The following is a 15543-nucleotide window of genomic DNA, read 5'->3' as shown; positions in this document are numbered from 1 at the left end:
CCCTTGTTCAGTAATGCAGGTAGGAAATCCCTGTACAGTAAACAGGTTACTGCATAAGTCAGTGATGTATTCAGAGATGATTTGTCTGTGTTTTCACTTCATTGAAGACAATTTTAACCTTTTGTGCACCTAAAATGTCTTATTCAGCGTTAACATGTACTTAGCTCCACCCTCTTATGTCACTTCTGATTGCAAAATATATATATACACTGTATATATATGTATGTTTACTGTTTGTATATATGTACTGTATATTATACAGTACATACTGTATATACAAAGAGTAAACACTGCCTGACCTTGATCGCTCTTTAACTTTGACCTGACTGAAGCTCGGTGTGTTTCTGAGCCGTTACAACATCAAATCTTTCTACAGAACATTTGCAAAATGTTCTGTAGAAAACATCTGTCTGACTGGACTAGGCTGGCTTGACCCACACCCAATGAAGAGGAAGTTATTTTCGCATTACAGTAAATCCTCAAATAAAATGCGGTGCTTAGATTACAGCCTAGAGAACAGAAGAACAAGGAAACCACTGTATCTGTTTCTCCTTTCAACAGAAATACTCTCACTAGTCTCAGGTGGGAAGAAGCTTTTGACATAAAAATGAATGCTCTCAAACTAAAAATGTATGTACATGAACATGTACAATATTAACATTCCAACAAATGTTTTATGTATGTAAAAGATAACAACATTGTTTCACAATCAAAATCTGAATTCCTCCCACAGAAAACGTATTAGTGTTCATTTTCAACTGCATTAGGCACCTTGGCCTTCATGGCAGCTTCCACAGCTGGCCAGCATTGCTATAATGTAGCACGGCAAATGAATGTAATGGGACTGCAATTGAAGTTTCCCATCTGGCATAATAAAGTGAATGAAGTGAAGTGAACTGAATGACCACACAATATCAATATGAAGGAGTCAATTCAGTCCTTTTAGGCACCTCAAATTGCTGCTGTTAAAGTAACTTGTCATTAATTGCTTATTTGTGTATATAAATGAGGTGGAAGTATTCCCCCTAGCAGTGTTTTAATGTAACACACATACGTAGAGGACATGTTAAATCTGCATCAACAGCTAACAACAAGAACTGTGAAATAACAAGGCAACCAGAAGCAGATCAGAATATTACGTAAATGTCCTTACAAGATAATATCATATAGAAATAAAGGCCTGTTTTTTCTTAATTTGAGGTAAAAGAAAAGAAAAAAAGGTGCGTTAAATACATTAATCATATGTTACAGATCTCCCATCACCTGACTAAATATAGCACAAAAGTTCCATATCCATTTCATAGTAGTCTTATTCCAAGCCATGTGCACTGAAAACAAGTATGCACATACAGTCTCAGACATTCCATGTGTCAATGTTCCCTCAGTGAGTCTCGATGACCACCGGCTCAAAAACACCAGATGTTCCTCTGGGAAGACACAGAAACACACCATCAGTTGGGTAAAAAGATGCAGTAAATGAGTGAAGCTGTTTAAAAGGGCGTACCTGTTGGAGAGCTGTGTCCCGCTGAGGGCAGTGGTCCCATCTCTGCTGACAAACAGTCTCAAGTTGCTGTCTGAATGAAAGGAGGAGGAGAAGTGACCACTGTGATACACAAACGTAGAGCTGAAACTAAATCCTGACAACTTAAACTCGGTCCTACCTTCATTGTTGCTGCTGTCAGAAAAGTTCTGACTCTGGACAATCTTGTCCACAATGTCGTCTGCATCAATGCGGGTGTCGTCCACACAGCTGGGCTGCCTCTCCACAGAGTCCTTCTTTCTCCTGTTGTTGGACAAAATAAACAGCAATAGACAGAGAAGATCCATATCTGAAATACAACAACATTCTGCAAGAAGCAAAGGAGCAGAACCGTTACTGCTTCATACAGCAATCCATCATTTTAAAGGACAGGTGTTTGACTAACATTTGATAAATACTACAGCTGTGTTAGGAAATCACTGAGCTCTTTAAAACAAATGAAATACATGTTTGTGAGCTATTTTAAAGGCCTTTTAAATGCCAGCAGTAAGAACCAATGTGTTTGAAGCTGAATACAAGTGAGAGTTGTAAGAGACTAACACATTGTTGGTTTTGATATTTACATGGGACAGATTAAACCTTGCATCTGGCTAATAGCTGGTAAACTGCAGCTCATCGCAGTAAGGCATCAAATGTTCAGGTTACCTTTTCCCTTTTACTTGTTGCCAAGTGTGTTTACTGTTTTATTTTCATGGAGGCCTGATCCATCCATCCATCTCTTATCTTTAACCGCTTATCCTGATCAGGGTCGCGGGGAGCCCATCCCAGCTGACACTGGGTGAAGGACTGGACAGGTCTCCAGACTATTACAGGGCTGACATATTGAGACAGACGCTCACATTCACACCTACGATTTAGAGCCATTGATGAACCTACGCTGCATGTCTTTGGACTGTGGGAGGAAGCTGGAGAACCTGGAGAGAACCCACACTGACACGGGGAGAACCTGCAGCTCCACACAGAAGGGCCATCTAGCCCGGGAATCGAACCCAGGCCCCTCTTGCTTTGAAGCAACACCGCGTTGCAGCCCAGGAGATAAAATGTGAAATAGTCATAGCTTCGTAGGCTTTTGTTTACTCTGAACTGTGTAACAGTTTCTTGCTCCTTTGGCCTTCTTTCTAGAGAGGTGCGCATGTTCCCACATCTCACTAATGACTTTGTATTATTCATCATAACCGATTATGCATGTCAATATAGTTAAAGTATTAATACCACACTGTGAAAATACTCCACAACAAGTAAAAGTCCTGAAATCAAAACCTTACGGAGGTAAAAGTATGTCAGTATTATCTGCAAAATTGGTAAAAGTATTGATTGATCAGTAAACTGTTTCACTATTATATCTGATGTTTCTGGATTAATATTGCTGCTGCATTAATGTGTATGTTGCATTGTAACTGGCTGGTTTAATCTACAGCAATGCATCATATTCTATAAGGTCATCGCATGCTTGTAGCGTCGCTGTCCTGGAAGAACCTCGTATCTCTACAAAGAAGAACATCCTGTTTTCAGCTTTGTGACGATGTGTTTTCCAGCTGATCCAAGAGGCTTTTTAAAGAGTTTGCTTAGCTGAAGGTGTAGGAGGATTTTCTCAACACATAAAGGAACACTTCATCCTTCAGTTTATCACAAACATTCAACATCAACACATCTGGAGATTATTGGTTTTCACTGGACAGGAAGGGGATGCAACTGTCATCTGAGAAGTAACTGTAGAGGAGTAACAAGTACAATTCTTACCTCTGAGATGTAGTGGAGAAGTAGAAAGTACTCAAGTACTTTGAATATGTACAGAAGATGCGTAAACGTACTTAGTTACATTTACAACTGCTTACAGAGCAAAACAAACAAGTGTCATCTTGTTTTCCCCTCAAGCGCGAGAAAGGAGAGCTAGAAACCCCCCTGAGGCCCATTCATAGCCGGTCTGTACATTCATGTAAAGTGTCCCGAGTGAATAACATGTTCTTGGTCATTGTGATGGAACAGCCTTCTGCTACACAAGTCTGGGAAATCTAACGTTATCCCACCTGCAGCTGGACTAGCTACAGTGAACAGACTCGATCATGCAGCAGATGCTTAATAGGACTGAAGTCTGTTGTGGGCGAAGGGCGGAGCCTGTTCTATGTTCACTATTTAAAGCTACAGTAGCTGTTGATTCAAGAACAATTGGTTTGACATTAAGTATGCCAGGCCTGTTCAATGCCATTTAGTTGATGTGCTCTAATGAAGTTGTGCAGCATTATTTGTTATATCTAATATGTTGAACTTACCTGACAATTTGATTGCTGTCATGCAGGGCAGTCTTCAGGGAAGGCATTATTTTGTTAATAGAATTTAAAATGTTATCTATTGCTCAACTAGAAAGGTGCGCTCAGTAGAGTGTGTTTGCAGAAGCCACTGCTGTAATGTTTGATGGAATGACTACAAACCACAGTTGTCTAACTCAACATCTAGACTGCAAGTGAATCAGACATATTTTCATTTGCATGTCTCACACAACAGATGTCTATCATTTGAATCAATGCAGATATCCACCTGCTCCGCGCATCTAACGACTGACCACAGCCTGAAGTGTTTTAAAGTCTATTTTGTTGACAATACAGGAGGAAACGTGAGGTTGATGCCCAATGAAAAGGCAGTGAACAACTATAACTACATCTTACAACCTAAGCACAGCAGAGGGTGCTGCTCTCTCCACAGGGCAACAGTCCTGATTCTTAATTGTTATTTTTGACTGACTGTAAATGGGAATAAACTCAAACTTTATACAATTTGAAGTCTTTACTGTGAGAGTATTATGGTCCAGTTGTTGACATATTATTTTTATAGTAGCCCCATGATAACAGCACATGAAGTGGTGAGAATATGAAGCTGTTCCATTCCTGTTTTGGTACTGGTTGGTCTTCAGTCTGAGGTCCTTGCATGTGACCAACAGAAGATGCCTCCTCCCAGAGAGGGAAGAATTCCTGGAGGATTTCTAGCATGTAAGTTTACACATGCCTGAGATCCAACCTAAACCTTTGTCTGTGTGATGGAGTTCAGACATGCCTCACATAGAAATCATCTTGTGACAGCAGGTGTGTTTTGTCAAAAGTGCAGATGTGTGTGTATCTACCTAGAGGATCTGTTGGACATGAGAGCTGCTGCAGAGGGTAGAGGAGGTCTCCCTGGTTTGGTGGAAGTGGCTTGTCGGTGCAGCTCGGTGGGGGTGGAGGGAAGTAGCTGGGAGTGTTGAGCCAACCCACAGGAGACACTGCTGCTGGAGGAGGTGTTCCTCTGGTGACTGAGGTCAGTCAGGCTGGAGCAGCGAGAGTGAGCTGTGCTGTAGCCTGGATGGGAGGGGAGCATTATCATTAACCCCCATTCCTCCCAGTCCGTGTGTACAGTTTTTCCATACTGAAATATAAACTGGCTGCAGGTGGGAGGAGCTTTCAACAATGCTTGAAGAACTTTCTTCCAAAAAGGGTTCTTAATGGAACCCGTAGTCTCATAAAGATCCCTTGAGATCCCTTCATTGAAAGGTCCTTTTAGAAGCAAAAGGAGTGCAGGAATATGTACAGTAAGTTATCAATAACAATAAGTTGTCCCTCACATTGGGACATTGGGAAAGTGGTCCATTAATAGATAGGTGGTTATAGTTTCTTTTTAGAAATGCCGTATGACCGCATGTCCTTTGCTTTGCTGTTCAATAGTGTTGAGAGGATTGTGGTGACCTTTGTCTCATTTGCCAGAGTTAAAGCAGATCTGATTTGTAAAACCACACACGGGTTTTTCCTTTCCAATTAGTTTGTTAATCCTTTACATAGTATTTTTACTGTTCGCTGTTGCTTCTCTAATGATTTCAGGGGAAAAGTTGGTTTAGCCTAGAAGTTACATGTCTCAAAGCTTTATGGGTTAAACAATCAGTATTAATGATTGCATACAATGATTTTCGGGACTTTTCAGAGAGGCATCTCTTCTTTTCATTAGGTCCCATAGGTCGATAGACTGCAAATACAACAAACGACAATTCAGGGGATAGACCAACACATTCCAGGGCGTATTCATCAATAATCAATTGATATTTGATAAATGTGGTCTCCAAGACGCCCATTTCCATACACATGCCGTTGGAAAATCTGTCGGTCTCCCAGTTAGTTTTAGTGGAGGAGAGACAGCAGTACCTGCAGGGTTCCTGCCACCATCTCCTGCTGTTGGAAACATAACAGCAAGCACAAAATTGAGCTTATGCAGGTCTTAAACTAGATTTTTAGAGCCCCTCTTTTAAACTGGATCTCAAGATCAGATTTTCAAGCAGGACCCAAACTTATTATTCTGCTCTTGTACAGGTTAGCTTAGCAACTAGCTAACAATAGATCATTGATGTTAATGGAGCTCTCTCAAGACACCCACCACAAGATCGCGAGAGAACACAACGCAAACTCCCTCTGGTTCTTTTGCAGAGGAGAAAAGCACAGAGGGGCTTGGAGGCTCATTAGGGGCTGGGGGATAGAGCGTGCATTCTGAAAATGTTCACAATTACTGGACAATTGATTTACAAAACAGATGAACAGCCTGAGAGGTCTTGCTGGTCTCTTGGCTTTGAGTAAAAACAGACTTTTAGTTCCACAAACCTGCCAACGATTCCTATATCTTCTCTGTTCTCAGCTGTCCGAGCAAGTTCTTGTATTTTTCACTACAATGAGTCAGATCGTGACAAGGAATATTATATTCCTTGAGCACTGAAAGGTGCTGTGAACACACCAAGCACACTGGCTTCCCTTTAACCATTGAAGACATTTCTTGGAAAGCTGTGTCCACTTTTCTCCTTTTTCCACTGGCCGCGCCTGCATGAACAGTAACCAACTATCTATATAGTGTATCCAGCATAGGACCTGCTAGTCAGCACCACCCCTAGTGCAGATTAAATCAAATATATTTCTATAGCATATTTTAAACAACATGAACTTACCAAAGTGCTTTACAATAGATCAGACAACAAAAGCATTCATATAACAGAGATCAAGATCAAATGAAAGCGTAACCCAATGCTAAACTAATAAGCAACCATTTAGTAAATTATGTGCAATCTAAAGCCAAGAAACAATAATTGTGTCTGAAGTCTTCACTTTGAACCACTCAGTTGAAGGAGAGATCTGATGTGGAAAGTTAGTTTGTTCCACAGACTTGGACAGAGATGGTACAGTCGCCCCTAAACTGGCATCAGGCCCGAGGGACGACCAAGGTACCGGGGATTAAAACATCAAGATAGGTAAGAGGGAGCCGATCCATGGAGTGCTTTGTAGACAAATAATAGAGTCTCAAAAAGAACTCTGAAATTGACAGGGAGCCAGTGAAGGGAGGCAAGTATGGGGCAAACAGTCTGACTTTACAGGAAGGAGTTAGAAACCTGGCAGCAGCGTTCTGCACATACTGCAGACATGAAAATGAAGACTGACTGACTCCCATGTACAAGGTGAGTGCATAAAAGCATAGATTATTTTTTCACAATCTTGGAATGATAAAAAGGATTTTTACTTTCACCAAGAGACGCAGTTGGAAAAAGCTGCCTCTCACCACGAAATGCATGTTTGTCAAACTTAATTAAAGAGTCAAAGATTATTCCAAGGTTTTTGCATATGATTTCAAAAACGATAACACAGGTGGAAGTTGGGGGGGTTTCAGTTTGTTTAGCATCAAGAGCTTTTGAGACATCCAGTCTTTAATGTCTTGGAAACAGTACATGGTGTTGATAATAGCACTCTCAGGTTGCAGAGCTTATTCTATCAGAGCATCCCTGGTCTTAGCACAAGGAAGTAAAAGCTCCTGAGAAGCTCTCTGACCTGAGATCTTGCTGTGTTGGCTGGCATAGCTGGAGCTGCGGAAATGACCAGTGTGAAAGACCTCATCTGGGCTGGACCCACCCTCTCCCTCCTCCGGAAGCCCTGCAGATAACACACAATAAACACACACACACACACCTGACTGCAGGATATGAATCAGAGACATTATCTGATCAATTCTGAAGACTATCTAACAGTGTCTGTCACTTTGTTGTTAGTGGCATATTCAGTAACTGTCAACAATTTTCCCTTTGATACTTTCAGTCATTTTGTTGTTTCATATCAATACTTTCAAAAAACATTTCAAAAACAAATTCAAAATCTTGGATCCGACCCACGGCCTTCTGCTCTCTCCATCCTTCTGTCCTGACTATCACTATCAAACACTGTCCCTGTGACCCATTAACACATTGTTGGATTTGGTCTTTTCATGAGTTTTGTGGACAATCAGAAAACCATAGAATAATGACATTGTTATCCTTCTGTCATTTTTGGATAACATTCAGATGTGTATGTTAAATTTACATTTAAAAAGAAACACAAGCAGTCATATGATCAGATCCCAGGTAAGAAAACGTATTTTGAACCTACCGTCGCTACCATATTGTGCACACAGTTTTCCTGAACAATGAGGGATTATTATCAACAATTCAGGTGCAATCACTTTCAGTTTGCCCTCCACATAAACTTGTTGAAACAATCTGTTGGCTTGGTTACAACAAGTCTAATGGTCTGACTGCTCATGTTTCTTTCCCCATGACTTCCCTGTTACCATGTCACTGTGTTCCCAAATCTCATAACTGAAAACTACAAAAATAAGACCCAAATTGCAATGAGTTTGTTTAATCCTTCAATTCCAGTTGGTTAGAAAGGACACAGCAGTTACCTGAGCTAGGTACTGACGACTGTCTGGGTTTGAAGGCTCGAGGACTCTCCACGATGCCCCCTAGTGGCTGTATGGTGGAATCAGTGCTCTCACCCTTACAGTCCAGCTGCAGGCTTGGGTCCTCGTCCCCAATGGAGACAGATTTGGTCGTGCTGGGAAGTCTGATGGTGAAAACACAGGCATACAACAAACAATGAGTGCTAAACAAGTCAGGAGCAGGTGCATGCTAGCATTCTAAAACCAAAGGAAAGATATTGAAGTTTGGCTGCTATTTGGCCAGTTTACCATCAAGGTCAGAGGTCTGTGACACACTGCTCATGGAAGTTATTACAGTACTTTAAAACACTTTGCATCAACATTGTAGTCCTTCTCTAAGTCATAAGTCAAATCTGAACACAGTCATGATCGACATGTGTTTAGATTCAGTGTGGCTTACACTCTCTGAGGAAATCATCATGTGTGATGTCATCACGAGGCGCTGAACGCCCATGAATTCACATCATAGAAAAAAGACCAGAATCATGGGAAAACATGGGTTAGAGGGGGTTTTGAGGGGGTTGTTTCAGTTGTGTCTGAGGGGGAGCCCATAGAGTCACAATCAGTGAAATAGAGGAACTCACGTTTTAAAGCAGGGATCCCCAGACAGCAGAGTTGTTCCAATCGTTACCTTAAAAAAAACATAGATGTTACCAAACCTGCTGATCGGTTCAGTGTGTGTGTGTGTGTGTGTGTGTATATGTGTGTGTGCGTGTGTCTGTGTGTGTGTGTGTGTGTGTCTGATTGTGTATTTTCCCTGCCTTGAGGATAGAGTTATCCTGTCGAATGTTTTTGGTGTCATAACCCTCGAGGATGCAGCAGCGAACTGTGGAGCCTGAACCAGCAAACTCTGCAATGTTGAGATCAGCAAAACCTATCTGGAGACAGACAGACAGACAGACAGACAGACATGTAAACAGACAGACGTGAGGAAACAACAGAACAAGGTCAAGTCTGTTCCACTTCTTTTCTAGGAAGTGGATGAAGGGAAACAGAGTGACTCTATGTCGAACTCAATGACCTCCTTTAAACTCCTCATTCATGATTTTCTGCCCAGTCAGCACCGCTTCTCACCGACGGGTCAGTTTGTGGTGGTGGTGTGTGTGAACCTGTGTGTAAGTGTATTTCATAGTCATTGTTCATTCAATTAACGTATTTTTTGCAATTTTGTCCCACTTGTGCTTCCAGTGAATCTGAAATTCTTGTTAAATTCACAAATTTAGCAAAGTTGATGTTTAGTTGTACTGGACCAAGTAAGGCAACTCCTGATGAGTCCAAAACACGTTCCTCTTCAACTGGTTTTTTCTTAACTTGATTGTTGATTCCAACATCTGGTCCAGACTCCAGAGAAAGGTATCTTGACTGCACAGGCCAGGTTGCCATTCATTTACTGTGGATATTCATGTTCCTAGAGGATGATTTCCTGAGCTCATTCATGCTCCTCAGAAGCTAAATCTTTTTGATTTTGGACATTCCATGAGCTTTCATCTAGTGCTCTTATCAGGACAAAATGTCAACTTTGTACAAAGCCATCTGATTATTGAAGAAATTTGATAATCTTGGCAAGAAATTGTCTGAACACCATTAGGCTCAATAGCATTTTTGATTGTAATGACAACACGACCCTTTAAAAGTACCAATCAACCAGGTGTGACCACTCCCATCAAAGAGTTATTCTTTATTTGTTTTATTTGATCATTTAAAGCAGACATTTCCAAAAAGTGAGATCAAATAGTAAGTACATGTGGGATCCCAAACTGCAGGTTACTTCGCCAGCAAATCCCTCAATACATTGTTTTTCCCCAGGCCGTGAAGAAATTGGAATTTAATTATTACACATTTCAGAATGTCTTTAATCAATCATACTGACTGATTGTCCTTTTTATGATGTTTTAACAGAAGACAGTGCAGGCAGACAGCGTCAAAGTGCCGTGACAAACACACTGCACACCAATTACTCAGCATGGAGTTACCCTAGTAATTAACCTGGAGAGATAAAATGATCCCTATCATCAGGGTATGACATGACAATATTCTAAACTTTATTATGGAGCTCAAACAGCTGATACTTTAAACTACAGGACTGGTGCTTCTAGGTCAGCTGTTACTACACATACACACGCACACACACACACACACACACACACAGACACACACACACACACACACACACAGACACACACTGTAGTAAACACAGCGTGATCTGTTACTGGCTACTTCTCACACTCACTACCTCTGACTGTGCCCTGTCACAACAAAGCCCTGTGATGTTGACATGGCTGATATTTAGCACAGCTTTTAGCGTCACTGACTACTCAGCTCTATGAACCAGAGTTCACATGTCAAACACGTTCGCTAAACAGGTCTGAGCTGGATTAAAGATGACTGTTGATGTCTTATGTCTTATACTGGTTGCTAATCACATTGTCAGAACACAACCTTACCTTTGAGAAGGCCTTTCCTCCTTTGAGCTCCTGGAGAGATAGAGAGCACAACAGTCTGTGTCAGACTCAACAGTCATATCCATAAACATATACTATCACATCATGGGGAACCTGGAACAGGTGCTGTGGGACAAACCAGTTACTTTCATCATGCAGCGTATAATCATTCCTGCATTATGGGTGTTGTGGGGGGAAATGTCACTGTCTTTAAATTATGACCAAGAGAAGTAAGAGAGGTGGCTGCCGGGAATAGTAGTTTACCTTACGTACAGAGACCCTGCAGATGCAGGGGTCCAACACTCCAATGGTTGGACTGGCACTCATTTTACACACAAAAGAGAACTTCTTCCTCCATCGAACACAGTTTTGCTGCACCTCCTCCCTACACACACACACGCACGCACGCACGCACGCACACACACGCACACACGCACGCACGCACACACGCACGCACCAGATTAGACTGGTCTGGGTGACAAAATTGTGTAAACAGATAGCTTGACAAATACATCTCAATAAGCTCTGTCATGTTCCAGGGTTCCTGTCTAGCTCCAGGCCCCCTGGGGCCACTAATTCTCCATTAGTGATTCCACCTTTTGCCAGATAATGTGCCAAGTTTAGAGACAGCAAACCATCACATTTCCATACAATAACACAGAACATGAGGTTGTGTGGATTACTATTTGAAGCAATTACATGGTACCCATTTACTAAAATGATATGCAAGATGATTCCAATGTCATTTTACTCCTGAAGCAGGCAGATCCGGCTTCTGTTTAATCTGACCTTGTCCTGCATCACACAAGGCTAAAGGCTGTTTGGTTTATGGTCTAGAAGACAAACAGCATTTTTCCACAGGCAAGATACAGTATCCATGTGATGCAGAGGCAAGCCGTGTACTCTGGCTTCACAGCAGTTGACCAACACTACTGTGCTCCTGTAGTTCTTTAGTAGCACAGGGGCCAACCTGCGACAGGCTCCGCCCTCGATACGAACCATGTCTGCACTGATCTCCTAATTATGTGTGGGGACCAGAGACATATTAAAATGTCTCGTTGTGTTCTTATCTGCATGTAGTTTGGTGGAGGGCATTTATTTCTCTATGAATTTTTGTAACTAGGCTCGCACTATCAGAGCTTTTCAGACGTGACTGTCACAAAACATTCACTGATAAAAGTACAGTCAACATGTCTGAGGATTTTACAAAGACGACCAATTAGTTTTTAGAGGTTTTAGAAACAGGAGGTCTTAAATCTACATTTGAGTTGATATTTTGTAGCCAAATCAAATTGTTTACAGGATATTCAGCCTTTGTTTCTTTATAATTGACTTCCTACTTGACAGGGCTTGTTTAAAGGCAATACAGTAGTCCATGAATATGAGATATGAGTTTACAGATAATTACAATCCCTCCTCTGCATGGAGGAGGTTGCTTTATGTTTTTTGCTTGTTAAACTTGTGGTCTTCTTGCTTCACAGTACATTTAGTTTCTGAGAATAATGTAATGAACAGCACATAGAGCATAAAAGCTCCGTACATGCTCGGAGCTCACGCGCTATCTGTGGAGGCTCGCACTATGGTGCCACGCTCGAGTATCAACTAAGTGTAAGTGTGTGTGTGTGTGTGTGTCTGTCTGTCTCGGGTTAGAGAGAGAAGCTGTGCTGTGTGGATTCTGTTCTGGGCATAGCTGTTGCGTGGTTGTTGTGTGAGTGGCCTTATCGTTAACAATATTAGCATAGTTAATTGCATTAGCTTGCATCCATGAAATCTTATAAATATTACATATTATCTGTGTAACACCTCTTCCTAACTGGATGTGATGCGAGCCAACGAGTGGATATCAGATAGTTTGAGTTATTCCCGATGAAGATGTCCTAACCCGCTCACCTCCAACCTGATGTCCAAATGGACGTCGACAGTAACTGACAGTTGATTAATATCGCTCTCTATTACATAGACAGCTACATCGCTCACTGTTTAGCAGGACAATTTTTCAGCATTTCATTCGCTAGAGTTTGCTCGTCTGTGTTCACACCAAACGTGAAGCAACTTTTGCATCGCGTTTCAGAGAGCCGTATTCACTCACTGTATCTAGCAAACCACATGTTGGCTGTTTTACTACAGCTGTATGAACCACAATGAACAAATATATTGCTATAATTTAATTGCATGCCGAAATAACTACATAATAATGCCGGATTTTGAAATTATGATTTGATCAATAAAATGATCAAATCAAACCACATCTTTTGTTACTAGGTCCGACTTAGTAATATTACCTTCTTGACTTTTTACGTGAAAGTGACTCAGGCGCTTTGTTAGACATAAGACTGACGTGTTACGTGCTTGGAATTACATTGACGTATGACATGCATTTCTGAAAGACCCTTTACAAAACATAGAGGCTTCCTGTAGCTCTTCTGCTCCTTGGGCAAAGCAGTGAACCTCAAAGTGTTCCATGAGATGTGAAGACTCCTTTCACTGGAGAAATAAAGGCCTAAAACGGAGTGTGCTCCTCATCTCTTCATTTGTGGAATTTTGGAGGCCCCAGAGGGAAATGAGGACTAATGGGATGATCCAGTGTGTCCCTCCCTCAGTCTATCAGCAGGCTTTTCTCACTAAACTAATGAATACAGAGTGAAGGTCAGCTATAACAGCTGAGATCAGGGAACTAATACTAAAGTTAACTTCTCTACATTTCATTCCCTCAACACACACAGGCATCAGCGTGCTTGGCTTGTCTTGACTTGGCCGGTAAACTCTGATGTTATCTGTCCCTGCACAGCTTGTGTCAGAGGAAACTTCGCGATAATCCTCCAGCTCTCTACAAGATCAGCATTTCAGATACACAACACACACATGTGCAGACTTAGTCTGACATGCTTGCTTTTCTACCACAGGAGTAATTCTTGAAAATATGAAAACTGCAAAGCTTCATTGAGGTTTTGTAGTGTCCCTCCCTCCCAATGAAGCTAAATTGAAGCTGCAATAACTTGCTTTTGGCGCCAAAAGATATTATGGAGTTGTTCCTTTAACAGCAGACACAAAGCCACATAAGTATTCATTTGGAGTGCTGTTTGTGACAAGCTAAATATCTCCAATATTCACTCTCCTTTTAGCTCTGGACTGGACTCCGCCAACTCCAACTGTGCCTGCTGCTGTTTACTGCTGAGCAGGGAGTATTTTCTTTCTCATATTTGTTTTTACGCATTCAATCAGGTTAGTATCTTCAGGCACTTTTTCCAACACTAATTGTACCTTTGTCTTTATCAGAGGAACCCTCCCACTCTGCTTATCTAAAGGGTTACCTGACGTTTGCAGCCCTTAGAACAACAGGCCTGGAGGCTGTCGGCTGCCTGGGAGTGGCAGAAAATGGAGACAGGTTCTGCCACTTCTTTTCTTACAGCCCAAGCTGCCTGCCTTCACAAACACACCATTGTACAAGTAGATACAAGCAATGCTTTCTCTCACAATGAAGCTATGCTTTTATAAGGCTAGGTCACATCTACCAAAGGACTGGCACAGTCTGACTTAGTGACCAATACACGCTTTTTCATTTCAGGGGATATTGTTGGCCGATTTAAGAAATGATGGGAATCGCCCAGAAAGAAAGTTGACAACAAAGATGTGGCTGGATCAGAGATTAGCTTCTTGAGACACAAAAGCGGTGTTGAGAGTGGTTTGATGGACGCAGCTAGGTTGGTGTGATTGGGCTCATGTGTTGGTTAGTGACGACTGGCTGAGTACACCGCCCATCGTTTATTTTAGTCTGCTCATCGTTCCACACAGATCTGATGTTTTTGTCTCTTTAGTGGAATCTTAGTAACAGGTCTTAGTCAAAGTTTCTATTGCCTTGTGCTTTATCCATACACCAAATGTTCCACCTCAGCCAAGCACAAAAACCTTTTTGCATTATTTCAACTATTTATTTTTTGTTCTGGCGTTTTTATGCACAAATTGAAAATGTGCATAAAACAGGTGGATGGTTGAAGTGAAAGAAGGCTACCACAATCTCCTGATGATTGGGGTAACCTTCTTTCACTTCATATCTCAATCTCGTTTAGATTTATGAAGCACAGCTGGTAATACTGCCATTGTCTGCATGTTTGGCTTTAATTGCTTTGTTTTAAGTCCCCGTCCACTCAAGCTTCACTGTGGAAGAAGAGTTTTGCATTAGAGGGCTGTAAACTACCCGACTATAACTTCACCACAGCACCACCTTGGCACCACACAGCATCTGCACCTGTCTGCTTATATTCTAAGTGAATATTTACTTGTGTTGCCTGCATATCAATTTGTTTTCTAAGAACACTAAAGTTCTGCTACCAATGTGTTTGGGTTAAAAACTCCCACTTGACGAACTCTGTCCTCCTATTGGTTACTCTGTCTTTTTTTCTGGTGGAAGAATCTGAGGAATGAGACAGAGTTGCAAATGGGCCTGATATACACACACTCATACAAGCAGACCCATTCAGACACACACACATTTACAGACATTACACTTTGAATCATTTGAGACAACATGACAGATAGTGCCTGTAATGCTTTTAGGTTGCTATGTGTGTGTTTGTGTGTGTTGTTGTTGGAGTACGATGTATAGGTTCTTATGTAGCAATGCACTGGCTTTAGTTAGCAGGTGTTTGTCTAAGGTGGCAGTGGCTTCAAGGTTCAACGTGGGATAGAGAGTGATGTATTGGCTGATCCCAAATATATCTTGTGAAAGTGAAGCAAGTGTGAAAAACTATATATATAAACTATATATATATACACATACACACATATATATATATATACATATATATATATATACATACA

The 15543-nt window shown here is 41.4% G+C and overlaps 1 protein-coding gene across 4 annotated transcripts in view; it reads right to left on the bottom strand.

Moving 5' to 3' along the window:
- Window positions 1-204: 204 nt before the first annotated feature.
- LOC116398954 (protein FAM102A-like) overlaps window positions 205-15543 on the bottom strand; it is a 118888-nt gene continuing 103549 nt past the window's right edge. For 2 of the 4 annotated variants that reach the window (XM_031875733.1, XM_031875734.1), the window contains exons 3-11: window positions 10990-11110; window positions 10729-10758; window positions 9046-9162; window positions 8869-8915; window positions 8249-8409; window positions 7363-7464; window positions 4656-4869; window positions 1662-1783; window positions 205-1574 (exon numbers count right to left, since the gene is read on the bottom strand). In XM_031875733.1, the coding sequence (XP_031731593.1) occupies window positions 1246-1574; window positions 1662-1783; window positions 4656-4869; window positions 7363-7464; window positions 8249-8409; window positions 8869-8915; window positions 9046-9162; window positions 10729-10758; window positions 10990-11110 (1243 nt within the window). In that variant the 3' untranslated portion in view covers window positions 205-1245. Of the gene's footprint in view, window positions 1575-1661; window positions 1784-3280; window positions 4870-7362; window positions 7465-8248; window positions 8410-8868; window positions 8916-9045; window positions 9163-10728; window positions 10759-10989; window positions 11111-15543 lie in introns of those variants that run through there. The other 2 variants (XM_031875735.1, XR_004213788.1) reach the window with 2 other exon arrangements.

This window comes from Anarrhichthys ocellatus, unplaced genomic scaffold (assembly GCF_004355925.1).
Source record: "Anarrhichthys ocellatus isolate YVR2014 unplaced genomic scaffold, GSC_Weel_1.0 scaffold95, whole genome shotgun sequence".
Lineage (NCBI taxonomy): Eukaryota > Metazoa > Chordata > Actinopteri > Perciformes > Anarhichadidae > Anarrhichthys > Anarrhichthys ocellatus.
Note: the sequence above shows the minus strand (reverse complement) of the source record. Positions and strands in the feature narration are given on the sequence as shown.